Source organism: Hypanus sabinus, unplaced genomic scaffold, assembly GCF_030144855.1.
Source record: "Hypanus sabinus isolate sHypSab1 unplaced genomic scaffold, sHypSab1.hap1 scaffold_412, whole genome shotgun sequence".
Classification (NCBI taxonomy): domain Eukaryota; kingdom Metazoa; phylum Chordata; class Chondrichthyes; order Myliobatiformes; family Dasyatidae; genus Hypanus; species Hypanus sabinus.
In genome coordinates this window covers 365395-392383 of record NW_026781293.1, presented here as the reverse complement: position 1 = coordinate 392383, position 26989 = coordinate 365395, and the positions used below count along the sequence as shown (strand labels likewise).

General features: G+C 45.6%; 1 protein-coding gene across 1 annotated transcript; it reads right to left on the bottom strand.

Annotated features, from left to right (window-relative positions):
* Nucleotides 1–11302: 11302 nt before the first annotated feature.
* On the bottom strand, nt 11303–12460 carry LOC132388796 (N-acetyllactosaminide beta-1,3-N-acetylglucosaminyltransferase 3-like). The gene has a single exon (XM_059961214.1). The coding sequence runs from the start codon at nt 12458–12460 to the stop codon at nt 11303–11305; it is 1158 nt and encodes a 385-aa protein (XP_059817197.1).
* Nucleotides 12461–26989: the final 14529 nt, after the last annotated feature.

The window sequence follows — 26989 nt, the reverse complement described above, 5'->3', positions numbered from 1 at the left end:
GAGTTTGCCCATGAGAAACAGGTGTGCTTCAATCGCCGGTGTACCTCGGAAGCGGTAACTGAGTGTTTGGACAGCTTGAAAGAGCTGGTTGTGAATGAAGAATTTAAGAAGTGTGTTCCTGATGCTCTAAGGACAGACCGGGATGAAAAGGATACCACCACCTTGCGGGAGTCTGACAGGTTAGAGACGAGGTAGTTTTAACCCACAAGGTTGAGTTTACTTCGGATGGGAGTTTCCCAGAGAGTAACTGGGAGGACCAGGGGAACCTGGAATTTGAAACTGGGACTGGAATTGAATTCTAGAAGATGCAGCTGTCCCGATTGCCAGTGTTCAGTTTGTTGAAGCACCTGTGAATTTCCAGGGTGTTGAACCTTGTGTTGAAACTCAGTTAAGGTCTGAGGGGTCTGACTCGGTTGACAAAGAATGCAGTCTTTTTGAGCCAGATTGACTTGGTTCAGTGAATAATGGTTTAATCTTGGTGCCAGTGAATGGCCTGTAAAAGTATGAGAAACTCTGTTGAATTTTATTTTCGCAGGAGGTAGTAAACACCTTCAAGGTTGTGGAGTTGTTTTTCACGATTGAAAGGATTGTTTTGGTTTTGAGAGACCACCTGACTGGGTTACTATAGAGACGAGTCAAGATAAAAGTCGAAAGATCAGAATGGATGGGCTCTTTGGGAATTTTTATATTGTAAACATGGTCTTCGTAAGCTTAGTAATGGTACTGGGTTTGGTAAATATTAGGTTGGCACCTATCCAGGGTGAAGTTTATTCAGCAGTACAGCTAACAAGCGAGCTTGTGTCTGATAACACACGCACAGATACTGATATGAACCTCACATGCGCAGTGACACGAAACATCTCTATAAAGGCTGGTGACGCAGTTAGCAAAGACAGGGGTTTAATTTGTGAGAATCTGTCAGACACATTTCTGCCTTCCGTGTTACATCAGGACCTGGGTAGTAAGGAGGGTAAGAAAGGTTTGTCCTTGTCCAGGGATTAATTTATAGCGGAACAAAGTTGATATTCTGAAATTGCTGCGTTAACGGAGACGGCTCTCACAGAAGAGCAGGTTCAGAGAGAGTCAGTGGGATAATATCTGAAGGATAGAGTGTTACTGAGGAAGTGGAGATCACCTACTGTGCCTGCAAGTGTGGATTGGATCATTGAACATCAAGTTGTGGTCCCGAAAGTTTACAGGGGTGAGATTTTAAACATGGTTCATAGTATGCCTTTAGTTGGACACCTTGGAGTGAGGAAGACAGTAAACAGGATTATGAAGGAATTCTACTGGCCTAATTTAAGGAAGGATGTTGTCAACGTTTGCAGGACTTGCCATACCTGTCAGGTTGCGTGAAAACCTGATCACGTGATCCCAGCGTCACCACTCAGACCAACACCTGCTTTTGTTGAACCTTTTTCTCGGGTCACAGTGGATTATGTTGGCCCATTGCCACGGACTGCAGCTGGTTATGAGGATTTATTAACCATCATATGTGCGATGTCTAGGTTCCATGAAGCGGTGCCTCTCAGGAACGACAAGGCCAAGACTGTGGTAAAAGCACTTATCAATTTTTTCACACTGGTATGTCTACCAATCTGAAGTAACTTTACTTCGAAAACGTTCCAGGGGATAGTTAACGAATTGTGAGTTAATCACATTGTGTCACTTTTGACCCTACTCAGAGAGCAATGGTCAGATCGGGAAGTGAGTAGCAACGTGCTTAGTTACTTTTCTGAATTCAGAGACAGACTTGACAAGGCTTGTGACCTTGTGAAGCAGAATTTACAACACTCTCAGAAAAACATGAAACAGGGGTATGACAGAAGAGCGAGGGAGCAGAGATATCGTGCTGGAGAAAGGGTCATGATGCTGTTCCCCATCCTTACCAATCCACGTCAAGCGAGATTTAGTGGACCATCAGAAATAATTAACAAAATTGATCCTTTAAATTATGTTATTAGGATTCCTGAACGGAGAAAGGCTACCCTGCTCGTCCAAGTAAATATGATCAAACGTTATCATGACCCCGAACCTGCAACTGTGAGTACGGTCGGTGTGTTTAACCCTTGGTCTAGGGTTCATAAATCTACTACAGAAGATGGCATCCCATTTTCTGTAGTCACAAGTTGGTGACGTTTAAATAAGTTTCGGGAACAGGAGGACGACGTGGAGGATCGGCATCGGCACTGGAAGATAAACCAACTCTCTCTCTCTCTCTCTCCAGCTCTACTCAAACCAAATTCCAGAACTGAACTGATTACTTACCATCCCACCGTAAGACTGTACCTGAGCTGGGGAAGCTTGGGCACACACACACACACACACACACACACACACACACACACACGCGCGCACACACATATATATTTTGATAGGTATACGCACATATAAACCCTGCTAACCTGTTTACTTTATCTCGTTCTATATTTCTTTATTCACGTAGTTGCTAATAAAATAGAGTTTATAACGGAAGACTCAGACTCCAGGTGGTTCTGCTGGTTCTTCTTAACCCTGCCGGTGATTGACTGGGTGATGGAGGAGGTTAAACGCCAGGTTGGAAACACGTGGAGTGAGGCTGGTAGAAGGAGCCTCCTGAACACATTGCACTACCTGGAGTTTCAGAATCGTGGACAGGCTCAGTCCGCTCTGGGATCTGTGGAAACACTTCCATTCAGTGGAATCACACTGACACCGATTGACTGCGCGGTCCTGTCTCATGTCATCGGACTCTGTGATACAATATAACACCTCGACCTGGGGAACTGCCACATTCAGTGTGAAGGAATCCAGCGGCTGGGACCCGGGCTGCACAAGTGCCAGGAGTTGAGGTAACTTGACTTGTCACTTCCTTTGAACTGTGAAACCGTTCCATTGTGTTGTTTCAATGTAAATGAATGTGGGTAAAACTGTAGAAAATCAGATTAAGAAGAATTGTGACAAATGCCCAGGGGATTGGTCAGTCAATTCCCAAGGACGGGAGGGTTCTGTTGTTCCTTGTGAAGGGATGTTGGAGACTTTATCAGATCAGTGAACAACGGCCATTGGTTTAATGGTAGTAAATCACAGGAATAGCCGTGTTTCTCACTGCCTGTGACACGTCCATTGACAATATTCCTTCTCTCAGTTACTGACACGCAGACCGACACAGACTGCAGCAGGTGGGTCAGGGATTCATACCCTCTTCCCGGTGAGGGACAAGAGACCGTCAGTAGACTGGTCCCTGTGAGAAGGAAAGAAATACCATTCTGAGATTGCCCTCCCCTGCCCTTCCCCGTGTGTGACTATCACCATCAGTCCACCTGTCTGACTTTGCTCACTACCAGATACCCAGAACCCATGGGCGCATCTCCTCTCCCGATTGTGGGCCTTAGGTCACACCCACCCCTCCCGAAAAATCTGTTTCTGCGTCATCTGGTCTGTTGGATTATTTTTTCTCATCGGTATACTGCTGTGGGACCGCTCTTCCCCATCCCCCTTCTTCCTGCTGGATCGCTTTTCCCCATCCCCTTGCTCCTCTGGGGTCTCCCTTCCACTTCCCCCTTCCTCCTTTGGGATCTCTATTCCCGATACCTTTCTCCTGTGGGATCTCTCTTCTCCATCTCCCTTCCTCATGTGGGAAATCTTGTCCACATTCCCGTCCCACGTTCTTGTTCTGTCTTCCCCTATCTTTTCCTCAGATGGAGTCTGTTCCACCTCATCCCATCGACAGTCCCACATTCATAAATCTTCCTCACCTTGGGCCTGCCCTTTTGACCCTTTCACATCAGGAACACTTTTGTAACCATCGGGGAATGAGAGAGAACTTGAGGAGTTTGCCGACTAAATTGCAGCATTCGGTGAATAACCTGGATATGTGCAGTGAGGGACATTGACAGTGATGGGAACTCCGATCAGTGATTAACTGAAGTGTTTAACGTTGTTCAGCTATCCGAATGAGAGATGTTCCCTCCGATGTACGGTTTGAATCACTTTGTTCTTCAATTTGTCTGTTTGTGTTGAGATTTGGGAAGAATGGACTGTGAGATTCAGGAGTGAAAATGGTGTCTGCGGCTCTGAGGAACCCAGAGTGTAAAATACACAAACTGGGTTAAGTACCAGACTGTGGGAGATTGTATTTACGGTGACCGTCAGTTCCATAGTAACAAGATGAAAACACTGCGACGGCCTCTGAGTAAATCTTAGATATTCTGTTCATTAATCAGTTGAATAATTGACGTGAGCGGGCATTTCGCTGCGCTGATGAACTGCTCTCTGAACTTGGACTGAGTTACCCCATAAATAAACGTGTTTGTGCAGCAACTTAATATCATCAGCATGATTCCAGAGTGTTGAAGTATGTATTCCGAATCGTTGTAATTATTTGTATCCAATCCGGCGATGATGTAATAAAGGAATTCGGCAACGAATACCGACCACAGGATGATGAAGCTTCCGGAGATGGTGAGAAGTAAGATCACAGACCTCCTCCTGCTCTCTATCTCCGTGTCACTGCGGTTTTCCGCCTTACTCTGACCCCTCAGCCCCTTACGGACACGACTGGTCACTAAAATATGTCTGACTGTCAAAGCATTGAACAGTAGTATTAACAGGAAAGGGAGTAATGGCGTTAGAACTGTGGCAAACCAGTCATATCCCACCCATCCGGGATCCGTATAGTAGCCCGGCTTTATAATACAGTCCCAGGGTATATTGTCAATCACCTTCACAGAGTGATATATGAAGAAGTAAGGCACATTTTTAACACAGATCAGGACGCCGGTTGTTGTCAGAACCACAACCGCAGTTTTCCCGGTGCAATAATTCGCTTTCCGATTCTGACAACAGATGGCGATAAACCGATCAAATGTAAACATGACGGTGAACCAGACAGAACAGTCAGTAGCTGCCTGTCCCAGGGCACCGATCACACTGCACACGGGGGTGATGTCCAGGAAAGTCCCGGGGAAGTAATAATAACTGATCCGCCACAATATGACATCAAAGATGATGGTCAGTAGATCCCCCATTGCCATGGCCACCAGGTAGCGCGTGGTGCAGATGGAGAGGCCGCACTTTCCCCGGGACAGGATGACAATCGCCACTAAATTCACTGGGGGAACAGCAAACAGAATGAGTGAATTACTGTCTCCCCGATCAGTGGGTCTCAGGGCAGAGACAAGCTGGAAATTGAGAACCATCAAACTGTGCAGAAAACTCATATTTGGGGGTTTAAAATGAATAATGCGGGAATCTCAGATCGCTCTCACGAACGCATGCGGGGTGAACGGAGAAGGTACTCGATACTGGAAAACGAACACGGTTTGGGAAGGAGGCGTTATCAACGGATCGCCGAGAACGCTTGAGAGAAATCAATATAAATCTCCCCCCGTCAGGTTTTGCACTGATGTGTAAAACCTGGGTACATCGGCTACTTTCTGAGCGATGCTGATTACCGCGTTCCTGTCACCTATGTCCTGGCACTGTCACTGTGCAGCGAAGTCCCGCTCCCTCCACCTCTGTCCATCTACAAAGTTCAAAGCAAATTCATTTCCACCGTTCCAGTGCCATCGTCTCCTTCTTGACTCCCCGTTTATCACCCGCACACAGCACCCGCCCCACACCACCTCCACTTGCATGGGTTCTTTTAAATTCCGCAACTACCCTTCGCCGGGTTTCCTTCACACGCTCTCAACGAATCCGATCAGAAAGTTTCATTTTTCGTTTTTCGGGTTTATGCTTGACCCGCTGAACTTTAAAGTATTTAGCACGCTATCATCAAAGACAGTGTAGGTACTCCAAAAGGTCTGCCTCTTTTGGGGCCGCTCCGAATTACTTCAACATTATTCTAAATGTTTCAAAGCATATTGTACAAGAACGGAGTATCGCGTGCACCTTACCCCATCCGACCCCTAACGGACACCGCTGGGCTTGCTCTTAACTCCTGCTTCACTTCACGGATAACAGGGCGTGATAATAAACCCTGGTACAAAACACGCACACAGGCCCTTACTTGACTTATATTCGGAGTGTGACTTACAAATGCAATCGACCACTCTCCCCTGAATCTCAAAGTCCATTCGCCCCCGCGTTCCCTTCAAATTTGCAGGTATTTCTTTAATCAGAGCACAATACCTTGAATTTCGAATTTAAAGCACTTTGCTCTAATGAAACGGTGTAAAACCAAATAGCCGTAAAGGTGGCGAGCGCGCTGGATTATCGGGGTTCTCTTGCCAGCGGCTTTGCATTGATAAATCACAACTGCCTGCTATGAATCTATGAATCCATCTTCCCGATCTTCCTCTCTACGGCCGCTTCAGCTGCCGGTTTACTTCCAACAGAAGCTATCAATTAAAAAGGGAAGGGAACTTCTGAACGAACGCAGAGATTGGTCGCAATGTCTCCACCGCACTCTCTGAAACTCCGACATCACAGCGCTGTCGGTTACTGAACGAGTCCACGGACCGCGCACAGAAAACTTAAAATGTTAATTTACTTGTGTTCTTACCAGGAACACCGATCACGGCAATGACCAAGCACCATATCTTCCTCACACGGAAAAAGGCTTCACGCATGCTGTCTGAGATTCACCCTGTCTTCTAGCTGTCCGCGATCTCGCTGGAGAAACTCTGAGCTGACGAATCTCCATGCTCATTCATTTATACTCGCTCCATCACACGAACTATTTAATAACACACAAGGCTGAAGTGTTTTCCAAACTCTGGGGTTAAAATAAACTTGATGTCATTCAAGTAAACTCCCAATTGTGATGAGGTATGAATAGCTTGACACGAAATTGCAAAATCTCAAAGATGAAGAAATGACGATTGGGGAAGCCAGTGAATGTTGTTGTGAAACAATCTCAGGCTCATCTCTCGGTTTCATGATTGTTATTGTTGATCTTGTCCATTCCGAGGATCCATGGACTTTGTCACCATAGACCAAAGTTATACTGTCAATGGGCTGCTCTGTTTCACTTTGGGAATTGTCTCGGTTATAGATCTTGCAATAGAAATATAAAATAAAGAATAAGATGTCTGAACGTTCCTGTAACATAGTGAAGAATCTTAAACTAATATCACATTCAGGCTCACGGATATATTGAATGCATGCAAACTTTTAATCAAATTTACTGCATCACGCACAAAGCGCTGGAGGAACTCAACAGGTTAGGCAGCATCTTTGGAAATCTTTAATCTGTCGACCTTTCTGGCCAAGACCTTTCTTCAAATTAATTAACACTTCGTCGCACCTCACCTCCATCAACATAATCGAGATTTCCCAGAAGCAATCCATTTTCTTTCCGATCTCCGTTCACCGTCCGATATGTCGACCCGTGGCTTCACCTCGTGCCACGATGAGGCTACTCTCAGGCCGGGTGTGCTACACCTCAAATTCCGTCCAGGTAGCCTGCAATCCCATGGCAAGAACATCGATTTCCGTTGAGTTCCGGTACTTTCCCCTCCTTCCTTTCCCCAATTCAGCCTCTCGTCTGCCGTGGTACGAGACAAGGGTCCCTTAAGTCCTTTATTATTTAACATCGCATTAGAACCTTTAGCCATTGCTATTCGTGAATCTCCTAATATTTTTGGTATTACCCGTAATGAGAAATTATACAAATTATCACTATATGCCGACGACTGGCTGTTATATATTTCTGACCCTGGTAGGTCTATTCCTGCTACTTTATCCTTGTTGGCTCAATTTGGTAGTTTTTCTGGTTATAAACTGAACTTAGATAAGAGTGAATTATTTCCCTTAAATGCACAAACTTTATTGAATGATAGGATACCATTTAAAGTTGTTACAGATAACTTTATCTATTTAGGTATAAAAATTACTAAGAAATATAAAGATTTATTTAGATTGAATTTTTTACCCATGCTTCATCAAATTCAACAACTTATTACAAGATGGTCTCCTTTATTTTTATCGTTAATTGGTCGGATTAATGCTATTAAAATGATGATCTTACCGAAATTTTTATATTTATTTCAAACCTTAGCAATTTTTATTCCTAAATCTTTTTTTGATAACATTAATTCAAAAATTTCCTCATTTGTGTGGCAAAATAAAAACCCTAGGTTAAGTAAAAGGCAATTACAAAAATCTAAAAAAGATGGTGGTCTAGCTTTACCTAACTTTAGATTTTATTATTGGGCAAATAATATTCGTAACTTAATGTATTGGAAACTAGATTTGGATTCACTATTGTGCCCACAGTGGGCAAATTTGGAATGTAATGAGGTAAAGGGATATTCTTTATTTTCTGTTCTTGGGTCTTGTCTTCCTGCTGATTTAGTTCAATTTAACAAACAAATATCTAATCCAGTAATCAAACATACTTTACGAATTTGGTTTCAATTTCGTAAGTTTTTTACTCTAAAAAACGTTGTTCTTGATAGCCCTATTCTACTTTTTTTTTTAAACCTTCTTGGACAGATCAAGCTTTTAACATATGGAAAAGGAAAGGTATAAAATGTTTCCGTGATCTTTTTTTTTGAAGATACTTTGATGTCCTTTGACCAACTCTCCAATAAATCTAAGTTACCTAAATCTAATTTTTTTTAGATACATACAAATCAGAAATTTATTACACAAAGTTTTACCATCTTTCCCTAATTCAACTTTAGTGGATTTTCCAGACTTGATTTTTACCTTAAACCCTTGTCAGAAGGGATTAGTAGCCTTCATTTATAACATGATTATGAAGATACAACCAGAAATATCAATTAAAATTAAACAAGAATGGGAAAAAGAACTTCGATATAATATATCAACAGATAAATGGGAAATAATTTTACAAATGGTTAATTCTTCTTCTATATGTGCTAAACATGTTTTAATACAATTTAAAATTGTACATAGAGCTCATGTGTCCAAAGATGAACTTGCTCGATTCTATTCTCATATTGACCCTCAATGTGACAGATGTCATTCAGAAGTGGCTTCATTGACCCATATGTTTTGGTCATGTCCCACTTTACATAACTATTGGAAAGACATATTTACTACCATCTCTTCAATTTGGAATATTGATCTACAACCTCATTTTATTACTGCAATTTTTGGTATACCAAATGAGGAAGGTAATCAGTTTTCCCCTTCAATCAGACGAATGATTGCTTTTGTAACATTAATGGCTAGAAGGTCTATATTACAAAATTGGAAAGAAGTAAATCCTCCTACCACGTTTCAGTGGTTTTCTCAAACTATCTCTTACCTGAGCTTGGAAAAAATTAGGAGCACTATTTTTGACTCATCAATTAAATTTGAAGAAACTTGGGGACCGTTCATTCGGCATTTTCATATGAATTAATTTGGCCTTTTCCAGTCCTTCTTTCTACTTATCATTGTTCAGGTATGGAGTTCCGGAGTTCTTTGGCACTATCATATACTTATAAACTATTATTGTTGCCCATGTTAGTTTAGTTTAGTGTTTTTTTATACATATATTCTTTACATACTTTATAATTTTTTCTTTCCTTGACGTTTATTTTTTTTTCATATATAATCATACGGACTTGATTGATTAATGTATTTTCTTTTATCGATGTTTAATAGGATATTGTTATCTTATTATTAATGTGGCTCCAAATCTATTGTATTTATAATCTATCCATTATTATGTTATGTTTTTTTATGTATGCATATATGAAAATCAATAAAAAGATTGAAAAAGAAAGAAAGAAAGATGGCATATAGAGCATTGGCTTTCATCAAATGTGAGATTGAGTTTCAGAGCTAAGAGGTAATGTTGCAGCTATATAGGACCCTGGTCGGATCCCACTTGGAGTACTGTGCTCAGTTATAGCTGCCTCACTACAGGAAGGACATGGAAACCATAGAAAGGGTGCAGAGGAGATTTACAAGGATGTTGTCTGAATTGGGGAGCATGCCTTATGAGAATAGGTTGAGTGAACTCGGCCTTTTCTCGGAGCGATGGAGGATGAGAGGTGACCTGATAGAGGTGTACAAGATGATGAGAGGCATTGATCGTGTGGACAGTCAGAGGTTTTCCGCAGGGCTGAAATGGCTCGCATGAGAGGGCATAGTTTAAGGTGCTTCAAAGTAAGTACAGAGGAGATGTCAAGGGTAAGTTTTTTTTTTACACAGAGAGTGCTGAGTGCGTGGAATGGGCTGCCGGCGGCGGTGGTGGAGGCGGAAACGATAGAGGCTTTTAAGAGACTCCTGGATGATTACATGGAGCTTAGAAAAAGAGGGCTATGGGTAAAGCCTAGGTAGGTCTAAGGTAGGGACATGTTCGGCACAGCTCAGTGGGCCGAGGGCCCATATTGTTCTGTAGGTTTTCTATATTTCTATTCAGACGACGGTCACTGGGTTTGCCCCAGCTTCCTTTAATTTGCTGTTACTAATCAATCCCAAATGCCGATCGGCCACTAGTTGATTGCTCACCGATTGCTCTATTGCACTGCCGTGAGCTGCCCCTCGGACAATGAGCCTTATCGAAGTCCCTTCCTCTCCAGATTTCGATGTCCAGGTTGCCACTAGTCAAAGCAACCGGACTTAACTCTCAGTGATGACCGTGTCAATACCAGCAACATGACACTGGCAACCGAGTACATTGTCTTAGACATGAAACCTGACAAATCTAATTCCACTCCCCTTCGCACTACATATGGACTGCCGTCTATGTATGCATATTAATCTATTGTCCCCACATGTTCATTGATCTCTTTCCCTCTCTGCAATGTAAATACAACAGTTAAAGCCATCTCCTGCGTGTGTGCTTTTATTTGATACGTAGTTTACACAGACACAATGCAGGCTGACATTTGAGTACAGAAGTGATGACCTTAAGTTTCTCTATTCCTCCAACCATGAGACAATTTTAGATCTAGATTCTTTGTTGTTCTCACAGTTCCAGTCCAAGAAATTCATTTGTCTCTTTCACATTTTGCAAGGGTCATGTAAGAAACGACAAGAAAAAAAACACAGATATAACTGTTGCTAAAAATTTTATTGGTGTGTTATTATACAAATGCATCAAGTTAACATGCTGTACCTATCTGCACGCAATGCCACAAGGACTGTTCACTTGGAATAACATTACAATTGACTTAAATTGTGATGCTACTGTCTATATTGTAATGTCATTATGGGTGCTGTCAGAATTAGGCTGAGTGATGACACCTAATATCTTTACAAACATTTGTAGAATGTGGAAAGGCGCCAACCCTATGAATTAATGAATCCAATATAATTTAGGAATTAACCTTCTTACATTGCATAAACAACTGATTAACAAACACATGTTTACAAACTGCATTCCATTCCAAAAGTTGCTACATTCTCCCATGACTCATGTGGTCCTTTCCGTGGATGCAGACGTCTGGGGAGCATGAACACACTTCAGATTAGCATCATGCACTGCATCCCACAACAATAGCATTTCAAAAGTCCGGATACGGTGCACTAGCAGCAACTCACGGTAATAGCAAGGATTGAAAGATTCATCATGGGTAGAAGGAACACTAAATCCAGCTGTCCTAAATCCGCTATGGTGATGTGGGGCTAGTCCAGCCTTGGCCAGACACATCCCAAAAAATACATCATCAATGGGGTACAGTTCAAGGTCTTGGGCTATGTGGAAAATGATGTGAGCTGTATACACAGACATGAGTATGCCCGCTCCACTAATGTATGGTGGGTAAAACTTGATGGTGGTCAATATTTCTGGTATATAATACTTACTCGACTTCTGGCGTTTGGGCCCAAACCCATAAATGAGTCGGCCCATAAACAGGTGTTGGTGAACCTTCATGCCTAGCAAGTAGTCAACCATGTTATCGGTGTTGACAAAGGCATCATCATCTGCACTAAAGATGAATTTAGCACTAGGGCAAAATTCACTGACCCACTGCAGCAACTTGTATTGTTTGAGGGTGAGGTTGTAAAAGGTATCCAAGAAATCCCATTGTAGTATATCTCTGTGTTCTCTGTTTTCCATGGCTAACAGCTGATTCAATTTCCTACTTTCATTTTGGTCAGAAGAGACACCAGAAATAAAGACTCTCTTAATTAGGACCCCATTGAATTCGCGTTCTTTGCCCCAAGTCTTCCTTATCATTTCCCACCGATCCTGGTTGAAAGGGTGAGATTTGATCACCAGCAGCAAGAAGACATTCTGAGATCCTTCTCGACCACCACATTTGTCTGGAACATTTTGAATCATGTCAAATTCTCGACAGTGTTTATACATCAAGTAGTTTTTTATGTGCTCTTTCTCTTGATGAAATGAGGACAGGTGCACCAATGTCGTGTTCGCGTGGCACTTTGGCTTGAGCACTGATTCAGTTGCATCACCAGTAACAACCTTGGGCAGGTCAATGCGATGAAAAGTTTCTGCATCAACATCAGTCTCTCGACATTGGTCATTATCCCAGAACATGAAGAACAATCCCAGAGTAATCAGAACACCCAGCACTACTTTCTCATGGAATCGCCGATGTCTTCTCATCTTTCACCTGAAGTACAGAAAAAAAAAATGATTAATTCAAAGAAAACTTTACATTTACATGATGCTTGAGAAGAATGGGAAGTTTAAGCTGTAATGAAGTTCACTAATGCTTTGTAATATTGACCCCAAAATGTTGGTGAGGTAAGGAATAGGCAGAGCCCTACACGCGGCTGAAAGTTTAATTAACCCGAAGCATTCCATCCCAGCAGAAAAACAAATCTACCTATAGGATATCATCTCTGTCATTAAACTGAAAGTCGCATAGTTTATTTCTGGGCCTTAAAGGTATATGATTCCAAAGGCTTTATTCCACCTCGCTTCACAGCTCTCATCACTCCTCTCGGGGCTTAAACTGAGCTGGGCCAGACATAGAGCAATATAGCCGAATGCAGGGATTTTTGCCCATGATGTTGCACCGACCTTTTAATCTGCTCCAAGATCAATTGATCCCTACTCTCTCAAATAGATGTCCATTATTCTTTCATCCATGTGTCTATCTAAAAGCCTTTTAAATCTCACTGATACATCTACCCTTATCACTTCCCAGGCTGTGCATTCCATACAGCCACCATTTTCTTTTTGTTAAAAAAATACTACTTCTGACAAACCCCCTATACTTTTCTCTAATCACCTTAACATCATGCCCACTGATATTAGTCATTTCTGCCCTGAGGAAATGTTGTTGACTCTCCATTCTATCTATGCCTCTTATCAGCGTTTTCACTTCTATCAAATCAACAGTCCCCAAACCACCCCCCCCCCCATCTTTGCTCTAAGAGGAAGGTCCCAGCTCGGTCACCATTCAGGTTGAGTTCACAGGTTACTGATACTATGGAAGATGATGTATTATTGACCATTGATTAGTAACTGAATATATGGCAGTGCAGGGAAGGTAACGTGTTAGTACAGCTACTGAAAGCATCTGATTTTCGTGGTATTTCAACTTGGTTTATGTATACCTACAATAGGAGAAACAAAGAGAAGTATACTCAAGGAACTTGGCTTTTTGCTTCGATCTTAACCAGAGAATTGTATTCTGTTACGTATCCCGTAACTGGATCACTTACCAGCAAAGATAGAGAGGTCCGTTGAAGTCTGATGGCATTACTTTAAAAAGTTTTTATTGATAAGGGGGCACAAAAATAAGGTTAATACAAACATTCAGGTAATGTCCGTCATCAATACTAAATCTAAAAGCGCGGGTATAATATTTATCAATAAGCTCTATCGTTGTCTAGGGGATAACGAATTGTTCAATGGAAATATACAGTTCACTGCATTTCGACAAGCTGCCGTCTTTTGGTTGTCGCTGTGGTGCACTTTGTTGGAGAGAGAGAGAGAAATAGGAATAGAATGGAAGTTACCCTGCGGGTTTTCCAACCTTTATGAGTTCGATCCGTCGGAGTCTCGTTGGGGGGTGGCCGTTCACTTGTGGCCTCTTCTTTAGCTAAAGCCGTTCTTCCGTGGTGAGGCCGCCAATCCCAGGCAAGGGAAGGACACACACGAACCCCCCACCGGCTGTCGCTATTAAACGCTGTCACAGGATTTCTAGCGTGTCTTCTGGTGCGGCTGAGGGGCCGTCTTTACAGCTCCTCTTTTATCTGGACTCACGGGGTCTCAATCAGGTTGGGATGATGCAATCTCTCCCCGTCACCCAGACCACGTTGCCCTGAGGGTTTGCACGTAACACAGTCCCCATTCCACAAAGGTGTCTCCAAGAGACAATGGCCGTTTCCGTGGCTTTGTCTTGCTGAGGGGCCAGGCCACATTCCAAAAACCTTGAGGCTTCTCTCTCATTTCCTGAGTCCAAGACCCGAGTTGTTGCTGTTGATCCCACTTCCACCACTTGTTCTGGTAGCTACTTCCGGGTACTCACTGTCCCCTGTGTACAGAAGTTATCACCAAGGTCTCTTTTCAATTTTTCTCCTCTTCTCTTCTATCTGTGATCTCTCGTGTTGGACTCTCCAACTTTCCAATAATGACAATCCACCTTATCAATACCCCAAACTTCTGAGGTCACCTCCCATACTCCAAGGTATAAAGGTCCAGCATGGGCAACCTCTCTGTAACTCACGCCCTCTAGACCAAAAATACATCCTCCTAAATCTCTTCTGCACCCTCTCCAACTTGGCAGCGTCTTTCCTATAACAGGGTAACCAAAATTGAAGATAATATTCCAAAAGTGGTCTCAACAACAACTTATGTAACTGCAAATAATGCGCCGCCCCTAAACTCTACACCATAACTGATGAAGGCTAGCATGCTAAACGCTTTTTTCACCATCTTGCTTTTCAGTGAACGATGCATTTGTCCATGCCTTGCCTTTCATTGTATCAGCCCTACTCCATTTGAATGTCTATCACCTCACATATCACCACCTAACAATTACAGCACGGAAACAGGCCATCTCAGCCCTTCTACTCTCTGTCGAATGCTTACTCTCACCTAGTCCCACTGGCCCGAACTCAGCCCACAACCCTCCATTCCTTTCCTGCCCATAAACCTATCCAATTTTACTTTAAATGATAATGTTGTACCTGTCTCTACCATTTCTACTGGAACCTTGTTCCACACAGCAACAACTCTCCTAGTAAATAAGTTCCCCCTCGTGTTAACACTAAGCGTCTGCCCCCTAACTGTAAACTCAAGTCCTTTTGCTTGAATCTCCCATACTCTCAATGGAAAAAGCCTATACACGTCAACCCTATCTATCCCCCTCATAATTTTAAATACCTCTATCAACTCCCCCTCAAGCTTCTAAGCTCCAAAGAATAAAAACCTAACTTGTTCATCCTTTCTCTGTAACTTAGGTGCTGAAACCCTGGGAATATTCTAATAAATCTCGTCTGTACCCTCTCTATTTTGTTGACATCTTCCCTATAATTCGGTGACCAGAACTGTACACGGTATTCCAAATTTGGCCTCAACAATATCTTGTACAATTTAAACACTACATCCCAATTCCTATACTCAATGCTCTGCTTTATAAAGGCCAGCAAACCAAAAGCTTTGTTCACCACCCTATCCACGAGATTCCACCTTCAGAGAACTATGCGCCATTATTCCTAGAACACTCTGTTCTGCTGCATTATTCAATGCCCTACCATTTACCATGTATGTTCTATTTTGATTAGTCCAACTAAAATGTAGCACCTCACACTTATCAGCATTAAACTCCATCTGCACCGTTCTGTCCACTTTTCTAACTGGACTAAATCTCTCTGTAAGCTTTGAAAACCTACTTCATTATCCACAACGCCACCTAACTTAGTATCATCTGCATGCTTACTAATCCAATTTACCACCCCATCATCCAGATCATGGATGCATATGACAAACAATATTGGACTAAGTACAGATCCCTGAGGCACACCACTAGTCACCGGCCTCCACCCTGACAGTTATCCACCACTACACTCTGGCATCTCCCATCTAGCCACTGTCGAATCCATTTTACCATTCAATATTAATACCTGACGATTGAACCTTTCTAACTAACCTTCCGTGTGGAACCTTGTCAAAGGCCTCACTGAAGTCCATATAGACAACATCCACTGCTTTACACCCGTCAACATTCCCTTTAACCTCTTCGGAAAATTCAATGTTCTGTCAAACATGACCTTCCATGCACGTCCATGTTGACTGTTCCTAATCAGACCCTGTCTATCCACATAGTTATATATACCATATCTAAGATTACTTTCCATTAATTTACCCAGCACTGACGTCACAATTACAGGGCTATAATTTCTAGGTTTACTCTTAGAACCTTTTTTCAACAATGGAACCACATGAGAAATACGCCAATCCTCCGGCACCACCACCTATTCTAATGATATTTGAAATATTTCCTTCAGAGCCCCTGCTATTTCTACACTAACTTCCCTTAAGGTCCTAACGAATACCCTGTCAGTTCCCGGAGACTTATCCACTTGTATAACCCTTAATAGAGCCAGTACTTCCTCTTCTTTAAACAGCTCAGGTATTTGTAAAGTAGCGGCAATAGCGGGGTAACACACCGACGGGAGTAACGTAAATAGACCCGTTAGTCAGGAAAGTCATCTGATTGATAAGTTTATCTATTTCCAGTAAGTGAACACGAATCTGATGGTGAAATATGTTGTACTCTTTTGGACGTGGTTATCTCCAGTTTGTAATCTCCACATAGTTGCCGTCCTTCATTGTAATATGGTCCGATTGTGGACAAATATTTAAGATTGCGGTGTGGAGTTAAATCTGGCGAAAGGGAATGTCCTGTGTTTAAAAAGAAAAGAATATTCTAAAATCATAACTTTTCAACAGAGTACTCATGTCCCATCCTGCTACTGTGTCTTTCCTATAAGCCTACAGCGATATCTGCCCTCAGCTGAAACTGAAGTTTATAGTCTGACAGTAAATTGGTCCCAAAGTAAAGAATAATTTCATGCGAGGACACCACCTGATCTGAACCAGGATGCGAGTCGCAGTTGCTCCCTGGAGCAGATCGATTTGTCGTGAGATACTGTATGCAATCTTTGTCACCGTCTACTGGGGTGCAAAAGTAAGCCTGGATCGAACAGCACATCACAACCATTGGCTCGAATGAGTTTTTCTGTCGTTTCGTTCCTGCGCTGTGGAGCAGGGTCTGGAGTTACGTGCTGATGAGTGTGAGTGCAGGCTTCTGTGTGTGTTGTCAACTGGACATTACTCTGATTGTGTTCACTTACTGTTTGGTCCCAAGGAATTCCGGTGCTCGGATTCGCTGGAAGCAGAAGCAGGAGCTCAGCACAGAGTAAACACAGAGTCTGTACTGGGTGGGCGACGTTACGATGAGTTAATACGCCCACTTGTGACTGCAGGTTTTCTACTGTTTCTTGTTATGGTCCGGAGCCCCCATTCCGGGTCTTCATTTGGACCGCGGACTCCGGACTCCTGGTCTTGTAGCAGTCCCTTCTTTGAGTCAATAAGTCAAACCTGTGGATCATTGTGGCTTGTTTGGACTCAAGGAGACGCACCTGATGCCCATCGGCTGATAGGTGGATATAAGGGGCTGTGAGACTGTCTAGTTGGGGTGGGATACAGAGAGAGAGGATGAGAATGATAATTAATCTCAGGGAATTGGGAGTGCAGAAATTGACAGTAAAAGGTTTGCTGGGCATGGGTGAGAGAACACAGGTCAGGGTATTTTTAGCTTAAGGGGTACAGGGTTTTTTATAGGATATGATGGATAAACAGAAATAGGGTACGAGGATGGGGAGGATAAAGTGTAGGTTCGGGTATGTGTATGTGTGCGATTGGGTGAAGGGATTTAGAATGAGAGTCCATCGCATACTCTGGAACAGAAGGAGGCGGTAATGCACCATTAAGTTGGGTGCCAACCGGCGTAAAACAAGACAGATAGAGAGAGAGAGAGTCTAGTTGGGGGTCGTACTGCTCTAAACCAGTTTTGTCCTGCTTCCCTGGTAGGCGCTGGTCCCGCGGTTCTGTCCGGTTTGCCCAGCTGGCGCTGTCGCGCTGTCCGACCGTCCATCCCGTTTTGACCTCCTCGTCCTGTGTTGCGCTGGTCGCCCTGTTTTCCCTGTGCAGACCCGTGCGTCATGTTTGTCCTGCTGGTGCTGTTCGCCCGGTCTTCGTTCCTGTTCGCCCTGGCTTGGAGAACCCACCGCTAATCAACTAGTTCTGTGAGTCAGTCTCGGAGTCACACTGGACTTAGTCCCCATCCTATCCCTTGCTTCCGTCTGTCAGGTCAGGCCAGATTGCCGTTACCTGGCGGAGGGCTCTGCCCCTTTCCCTACCCCTCCCACCCCCTATCTGGCAGGTCAGGCCGGATTGCCGTTACCTAGCGGAGGGCTCTGCCCCTTTCCCTACCCCTCCCACCCCCTATCTGGCAGGTCAGGCCGGATTGCCGTTACCTAGCGGAGGGCTTTGCCCCTTTCCCTACCCCTCCCACCCCCTATCTGGCAGGTCAGGCCAGATTGCCGTTACCTAGCGGAAGACTCTTCCCCTTTCCCTACCCCCCTCCCACTCCCTGTCGGGCAGGTCAGGCCGGATTGCCGTTACCTAGCGGAGGGCTCTGCCCCTTTCCCTACCCCTCCCACCCCCTATCTGGCAGGTCAGGCCGGATTACCGTTACCTAGCGGAGGGCTCTGCCCCTTTCCCTACCCCTACCACCCCCTATCTGGCAGGTCAGGCCGGATTACCGTTACCTAGCGGAGGGCTCTGCCCCTTTCCCTACCCCTCCCACCCCCTATCTGGCAGGTCAGGCCGGATTGCCGTTACCTAGCGGAGGACTCTGCCACTTTTCCTACCCGTCGCCCCCGTCGGTCAGGTCAGGCCGGATTGCCGTTACCTAGCAGAGGGCTCTGCCCCTTTCCCTACCCCTCCCACCCCCTATCTGGCAGGTCAGGCCGGATTGCCGTTACCTAGCGGAGGACTCTGCCACTTTTCCTACCCGTCGCCCCCGTCGGTCAGGTCAGGCCGGATTGCCGTTACCTGGCGGAGGGCTCTGCCTGTTTCCTACCCCTCGCTCCCGACGGGTGGTACCCCGCACGTGCCCAGGTTTACCGCGTCTTGCTCAGGCCTCTGTGTTCACGCCTGGGAGGCGGAAGTGCCAAGGAGTCATGCGGCCCATCCGAAGGTCTTTGCCACTTTCCTACCCCTCGCCTCCGTCAGGTCAGTCAGGCCAGATTGCCGTTACCTGGCGGAGGACCCTGCCTTGCCATGAACTCCAAGACCCTGCTTTGCCTGAATCCTCAGGATCCTCCTGCCTTGTCTGAACTATCTCTGAACCCCAGGATCACCTTTGAATGCCACGTTCCTCACGCATGTTCACCCCACCTTGTTCTATCCTTTAGTTGTTTCTGTCCCGCCCCTAGTACTTCAGTGCCTGCGTCCTGCATTTGGGTCCAATCTCCACGTCCCCTTGTGACATTTCTACCATTTCAATACTGTCTTTAACTTTGTGTGGCTTTGCGGATCCGCCTGATATTTTTTTGCAGGAGTGAGTGTGCTATTTTAGCAAAGACAACAAGTATGTGTCAGTAATATTGAAAATTAAACTTTACGAGTTAAATCTCATTGTTGATAACAAATGTCGATGTGCACTGTGTTATGCTCCTCCGGTACCTAATAATACGGCCACTGATTGTATATCCGTGGTATTCTAATGCCGTTGCCCATTCAGTCCAATGTTCGACCTGATTCGCGTCCAGTGATGCCCCTCTGCACAGTGCAATAGTTCGCGATTATTTGAGGTACTGTCGTCTTCCTGGCCGATTGAATCAGTCCGCCTTTAACCACCGATCTCTGTCATCACCAAGAAGATTTGTCTCTCTGAGAATTGCCGCTACCTGATTTTTTTCCCAGCACCATTCTCCGCAAACTGAGACTGTTGAACGGGACAATCCCAGGAGTTCAGCAGTTCCTGCGAAATTCAAACTGAACCCTCCGACACGGACAAACATTCCGCTCTCAAAATCACTGAGATCACATTTCATCTCCATGGTGATGTTTGTTTGGAGACAGAACGTACCCTGTGCTAAGGAACAGGACATGGAGTGACCCGCTGATAACGCTGTGGGTTTAGATAATGATTATCACCAGGAGCTGACTGAGCATTAACCAGCGTGTGTTCATTACTTCCAGAACCCGTAACCCAGCCTTACTGGGACAGGGTGGTAACAGAACCTGGAGCCGCGGTACACGGTAAGAAGCAGTATATACTGATATATAAACTTCACAAAGGCAGTCAGCCACTTTTATGAACACGAATGGAATTGATATCTTTGATCGACATTAGAACTGTAGCGAATCGCTTTTAAGTGAATTAATAATTCCTTTCGTCTAATTGAATGCATCGACTTCCTGTGTATTTCCCGCGGGAAACCGGGGCAGTTGACAGTGTTATTGGAATCGCCGCACTTTCAACCCAGCTCCGAATCATCAGCAAAGGCTCAGGAGGTGCGATCTTTCGGCATCTCGGAACTGTCCGCGGGCTACTGCTTGCCGTCACAGGACGACCGATCCGTCCATACTCGGGGCTTTATCGATCCCCTACCAAGGGAACTGAGGATTCGCTTTGTTTATTCCTTCACGGCCGGGATTGATACTAACTGTCCATCCTAGACGGCATTTCGGTTGATGGTCAAAAGCATGGAACCACCCACACTGGAGATTACAGCCGGGGCGGGGGGTGGTCGTGGGGGGAGGCGGTGTAAGGAGTTGATGGTTCCATTATATAGTCGGTTGGTGAGACCTGTTGTGGATCACCGTCTGCAGTGTTGTTTCCCTTCTCTCCGATGTGAGCGGGTAGGTGGGAAACCAGAGGAAGGTTTACCAGACAGATATCTGCCTCTGCGAGTTTTTTTTTTGTGAGGAATCTGTTGTGATCTTGACTTGTGGTGTTACATATAACAGGGGAGACATGCTTATATACAGTGCAGTTTTTTTTATATATAACAGTGCATTGATTGTATCCGCGGATATTTAATTTCATTGGCATCCAGCATTCACTGTGACCAACGCAGATCTGATTGTGATCTCGGCGCATCAATCCTGCCTCTCTCCTGTAACATCTCACTCATTTGTGTATCACGACACTGCAGGATTACAATATTAACTGAAAGACTCTCCTTCTGCTGAATATTGAGGACGGTCATTCCCATGATACACTAGACCCAGAGAGGGGGAGAGGAAAACATCTCTGCTGTCTTCAGCTGGCGGTGCTTGGTTTCAGACCCTCCCACAACAGGAACTATTTAGTCCACGTCCCTGTCAAACTCCGCGGCATACTTTATGTCTCATCGAAGGTCCCACTCATTTTACCAAATTTCCGTGCATTATTATAACAAAAATGTATACAAGCAGGTAAGCATTCCATCACCAACTACTGCTCTATACATGCTGGAGTATTTCCTGCCACACCCTGGGCTCCTTCACCAACTACTGCTCTATACATGCTGGAATATTTCCTGCCACACCCTGGGCTCCATCACCAACTACTGCTCTATACATGCTGGAATATTTCCTGCCACACCCCGGGCTCCAACACCAACTACTGCTCTATTCATGTTGGAGTATTTCCTGCCACACCCCGGGCTCCATCACCAACTACTGCTCTATTCATGTTGGAGTATTTCCTGCCACACCCCGGGCTCCATCACCAACTACTGCTCTATTCATGTTGGGGTATTTCCTGTCACACCCTGGGCTCGCAGCTTGTAACTCTTACCTCACCAGGTGTTGCATTCAACTAAACCTCTGGTAGTTCTGACTAACAAAAAAAAAACGATTCCTGGAAAACTCACAATAATGTCAAATATTACAGGAAACTTAACTGATGTACTGTACATCATTGAGGTGGGTACACACGGGCTGGAGAGAGGTTGCACAAGATGTGAGTGAATGAGGAGTTTGAGCCATGTGGCTGAGGGATCAAGGACAGTCACTGGTGGTCATTCAGCGATACACGGGCACTGAATAATACGATAGAAAAAGATCCCAAAATGACAAACCCAGATCATACAACAATAACTTTAGCTTCTCGCGCACTGGAATGATGTAAAAACAATTGTAGACAGCGGCTATCGATCCAGGCGAAGTTGCGGGGCTGGGTAAGGAAGGTAAAGTTCCCGGGATAAACGTCAGTGGATGAGTGCAGCCTCGGTATCACCACCCCATCACGCTACTAGGACCAGGGCAAGAGGGGCTGAACGGGGGCTCATCTCAACACAGACCGACCCGGGCAGGTTCTGTCCAGCAAGCGCAGAGAGGCCGCCAGATCGGGGAAGTTAACTGGGTGCATTACCTTACATCAGACGTCCACACTGGGGACCAGCCTCAGTACTCACCGATGAGAACTTGTTTTCACGCCCGGACAGTGAACCCTCCCCCGGATTCCCGACACTGGGGGTGATGGTCGTCTCCTAATCCGGATCCTACAGACGATCCGCCGCCGCCACCGACCCGCTTCAACATAGAACTGAAGGGAAGTCAGGACTGTAATTTATGTCATCAGAGCTGGGGGCGGATCCTCGGAAACAAGGCCGATCTGCGGTAAAATGGGAGCGGGAAAGGGCTCACGTGACTTACACATACATGCACGTCCATGAAATATTGCAAAATTTTGCAATTTCCGCCGTCAGCTGAGATTCTAACAATAAAACTTTCTTAAGAAGGTGCGAATATATCACAGATCTGTCGTTAAGTTTAGATATACAAACATGACAGATTGTACCGCAGTCGACTGAACACACATCCTTCAGGTGTGCCTGTGTTAACTCTCAGCGAGCAAGAAGTAGTTTTTACTGATCTGCACTGACTGTGAACTCCCGCCGAGGGAACTGCGGATCCGGTTGCAGAGAGAGGAGCGGAGCCCGTTGATTCGTACTGAGCGGATGATGGTGTTAAACGCCGAGTTCCATCGGGAACAGCAGCCTGAGGTGTTCTTGCTGTTTGTGTTGGGTTGTTTCGTTGCTCCCAAGCGGAGTGGAGAGCCGGTGGGAGTGTATCACTGAGACGGTAATCCCCAGCAAGCAATGACTAAATCCGACCAGTGTCTCTTTTTCGAATCATGATTTCCGTGATTTTCAAATTCCGGCAGCCCTTCGATATTTCCAACAACTACTCTGTTTGTTCCTGTCTCCTCTGGTCAGGTAAATTGTCGGCATGTTTTGTTTCTCTGTTCCTGCTAGTTCTGTTCTCCTCAAATCTGCCTGTCCTGATCCATTCATGATCCTACGTCACAAACCCGCAGAAAGCAAGGGAGCGGATAGCGTGCAACGGGGTGTAAGGGGGGGGGGGGATGCGGAAGTCCGCACGGAAAATGCACAGACACCTTTATGACACCTGGGACACGAGGATCCTGTGGCGAGTACACACACCAGATCGGATTATAAGTGGCCTCACACGACAAAAAGTGCTAGGCCTCCATTCCTCACAGGCTGAATGCTTCCTGTGCACAATTTAACCAATTCGATGTCGTGCCGCTGAGGAGAGGCCTCCTCCCTTCCAGAGGAACAGACACTCAGTCTGGCCGGAGCCGAGGTGAGGAGGAGGCTACCCAGGGGATACCCACGCAAACCCGCAGAGCCGGACAATTTACCCAGGCCAGGGCAAGCGGGCAATACGTCCCAGGTAACAGAGGTCACAGCTCCACCCCAACACTCCCCCCAGGGTTGTAGAAACATAGAAACACACAAAACCGACAGCAAAATACAGGCCCGTCGGCCCACAAGGCTGTGCCGAACACGTTCCTACCTTAGAATTTACCCATAGACCTCTATATTTCTAAACTCCCTGGAACCATTGTGCAGTTAAAAGATTCCATCGTTTCCGCTTACACCACCACAGCCGGCAGGTCAGTCCACTGGCTCACCACTCTCTGTGTACAGAAACATACCGCTGACATCTCCAAGCACGTCAAAACTATGCCCTCTCGTGCTAGCTATTTTAGCCCTGGGAGAAAAAGCCTCTCACTATCCACACGATCAGTGCCTCTCAATATCCTGTACACCTCTATCACGTCGCTTCTCATCCTCCGCTATCCAAACGGTGTACTCAGTCCGCCGCTATCCAAACTGCTGTCTGACGTCAGCACTGCCAGACTCAGCTCAAGCAACCTCATCAGGTTCTGTGATGATATTACAGTGTTCGGTACCATCAGCAACAAAGTTGATTCAGCGTACGGAGAGGAGATTGAGAGGATTGTTAAATGGTGCGAGAACAACAGCACGAGTGTCAGCGTGGAGAAGAGAAAATGAAGCGATGATGGGGAACCAAGAAGGCAGAGATCGACCACACTCCATTGATCATCAATGGCTCTGCTCTGGAGAGGGTGAAAAAGATCAAGTTCTTTGGTGTGCACATAACAAACGATCTAACCTGGACCCACAACACCTTGACACTAGTCAGGAAGCCACAGCAGCGTCTACTGGAGCACCATGGAGAGTGTCATGTCCGGCGCCATCTTTGTATGGTACAGAAGCTGAAAGGCATCGAACCACGGGACAATAGAGGAGAGCGAAAAACCGCCGAGAGTATGATCGGGGTCTCACTCGGCCCTGTTTTTGACACATTCCGGGAGCGTTGCAGAAGAAGGGGCCAAAGCATTGTTGAGAATCCCTGCCACCCATCCCATGATCTCTTTGACACACAGCGGTCACGATGAAGGTGCATGCATATCAGCACCAGGAATGCCGGGTAATAACTTCTTCCCCCGGGTTGCAAGACTAATGAATATCCCGCCACCACTGAGGTCTTGTCACTTGGACAGCGAGCTGTTTGCTTAATGTTTACTTTTTCCCAGTGTGGTGCTTTCCTACACGCACTTTGTATTCCATTAACCTGTTCAGAGTAAAATATATTGGTTTGTCTGTTGTGAGTGATAGAGGTATTGTGGTTGCACTGGGGTCCTGAGGAAGGTTTTTTCGCTTGTGTGGAGAATTTTGGTCGGGTGGGCTGGATAAATAGTTCTGCGGGACTATAGCATCGTGTGTCTGTGTTGCGTAATGCCTGGATCAGTATAAACTCCTGATGGCGCCCTCTAGCGTCGACAAAACACTACGTCATTCTGCCCTCTGGCCTTCAGCTGCACACCAAAAGGCCACGTGACATCAGATTTTTTTTCCCTCTAGCTTGCTCAGAACAATCCGAAATATGGAAATGTTGAACAAACAATACCCATTAGAATCAACCATAATGATTGTAAGCGAAGGCGTTGCTCTCCGGATGGACTGCTCTCCATGTCACGTCAATAAAGAGTCTCCTAACGAAAACCCGGGTCCCAGTCTTGTGTGGAAAGGAAAATCCCTGACAATCTGGCGACGGGAATGGGATACCTGTCTACGGGATCCAGCTGAGCCACAGCCGAGTAATTGGGCCCTCGGACAGGAATCTCATCCCGACCTGTGAGACTTCCCTGAGAGACGGGAATCAAGATCAGGACCAGGGCGATGCGTGAGTAAGACATTCCCTGACCGGCCGGTTCCCAGTTCCTGAGCTCTGGTAAGAACAAGAACGAAACTGGGAGAGGAGATCAGACCTAATGGACGAAATATTTCTGTTAAATTTAAGGGGAGCCTGGTATTCGTATATGTTAATCAGCTGATTAAGAAGTACGCTTAGCATAGGAAACAGAACGTAGAATAGTAATAACTGGAATAAATGAAGATAGAAATACATATTAAAATGGGAAACCAGGCCAGTAGGTCTTGGTCAAGCGAACTAGAAGAGAAGAAAGGACGACGCCCGGCCGATCCGAACGCCAAGGCCTCAGTGAATAAGGACACGAAGAGGAAAGTTGCAAAATACAAGAACACAGAAGAATAATTGCGCGACACGTTAATTCCTCCCGATTCCTCCGCCTATCAGGTTTGGTTGGAACCAAGGAACAACAGGTACTCTGTTACCTTCACCAGTGATTTACGTGGCTGAATCAAGGAGCCTGGCCCTATGGAGATTCTTTCGATTTGGTAAAAATGGAAAACTGAAAGGGAGACACTGCGTTGAGTCTGGGGGTGAGGATTCTCGCTGGGATCTTAATTACAATGTTACTAAATGGGAAGAGGTAGGAAAGCGGCGCTAGCGGCCTAAGGGAAATGCCAGAAATAGGGAAGGTAATAGTCCGATGGCAGATTCTAGCGTCACTCGGAAGCTCCATTGTGAGACCTGTACCCTCTGCTGGCGCTTTCACCGCCCCATGAGGCCCCATGAAGATAGGGAGGTTATTGAGTTGGCAGTGGGATTGAAACACAGAACGGGCTGCTAGCCCAGGCTGTGGCAGCACCGGATGCTCTCCAGGACCGAAGCACTGCGGCTGTGCCCGATTCTTTCGGAGCCTGGGGCGGGTCGGACTCTCCGTTAATCGAGGTTCGGGTTTCCACCAGAGAGGGGAGAGGTGTTGCCCGATAGCCTCACAAAGCGAGGGACCTCTGTATTCAGCCGGATAATGGTGGATGATGTCCCTATTTTAAAACCCTGGACCCCGACTGAGGTACATAGTCCGATCAGGACCCCGATCCACTGAGAAAACATGTAGCCACTCATAATTGTTATACTCCGACCTGTCAAATATTGAACCCGTTACCTGACGTTTTACAGGCGCTCCTCCGTATCATATACGGAATTTCCTTGCCTGGGGCGGTGTCCAACTTCTCCTGCCAAGGCTACTCCCGAGAGAGATGGGCCACCGTCAGTTGGAGAGGATGCCGACAGGCTATGGAAACGTGGGTGGGCGAACTTAAAGCCCGTATCCTTGCCGCAGCTCGACAACATGGAGGCTTTGGAGAAGTTGCCCGATGCATGCAAAAGGAAGGAAACACCGTCACTGACGTCATCGCTCGATTCAAAGACACCGGGACGCAAATGCGGAAACACCCCTGGACCAGCAAAATGCCCGGTGGGCTGGACAAACCTTCCCGAACTGCCTCCGACCGGAGGACGCCCATGCGTTTTAATTGACCGTTCTGAACTGGCAGACACAGCAACGGAATGTGGTAACCCAGACCCTGACCGACATGGAACGAAATGGGTTTTTTAAGATCACGGAAGAAA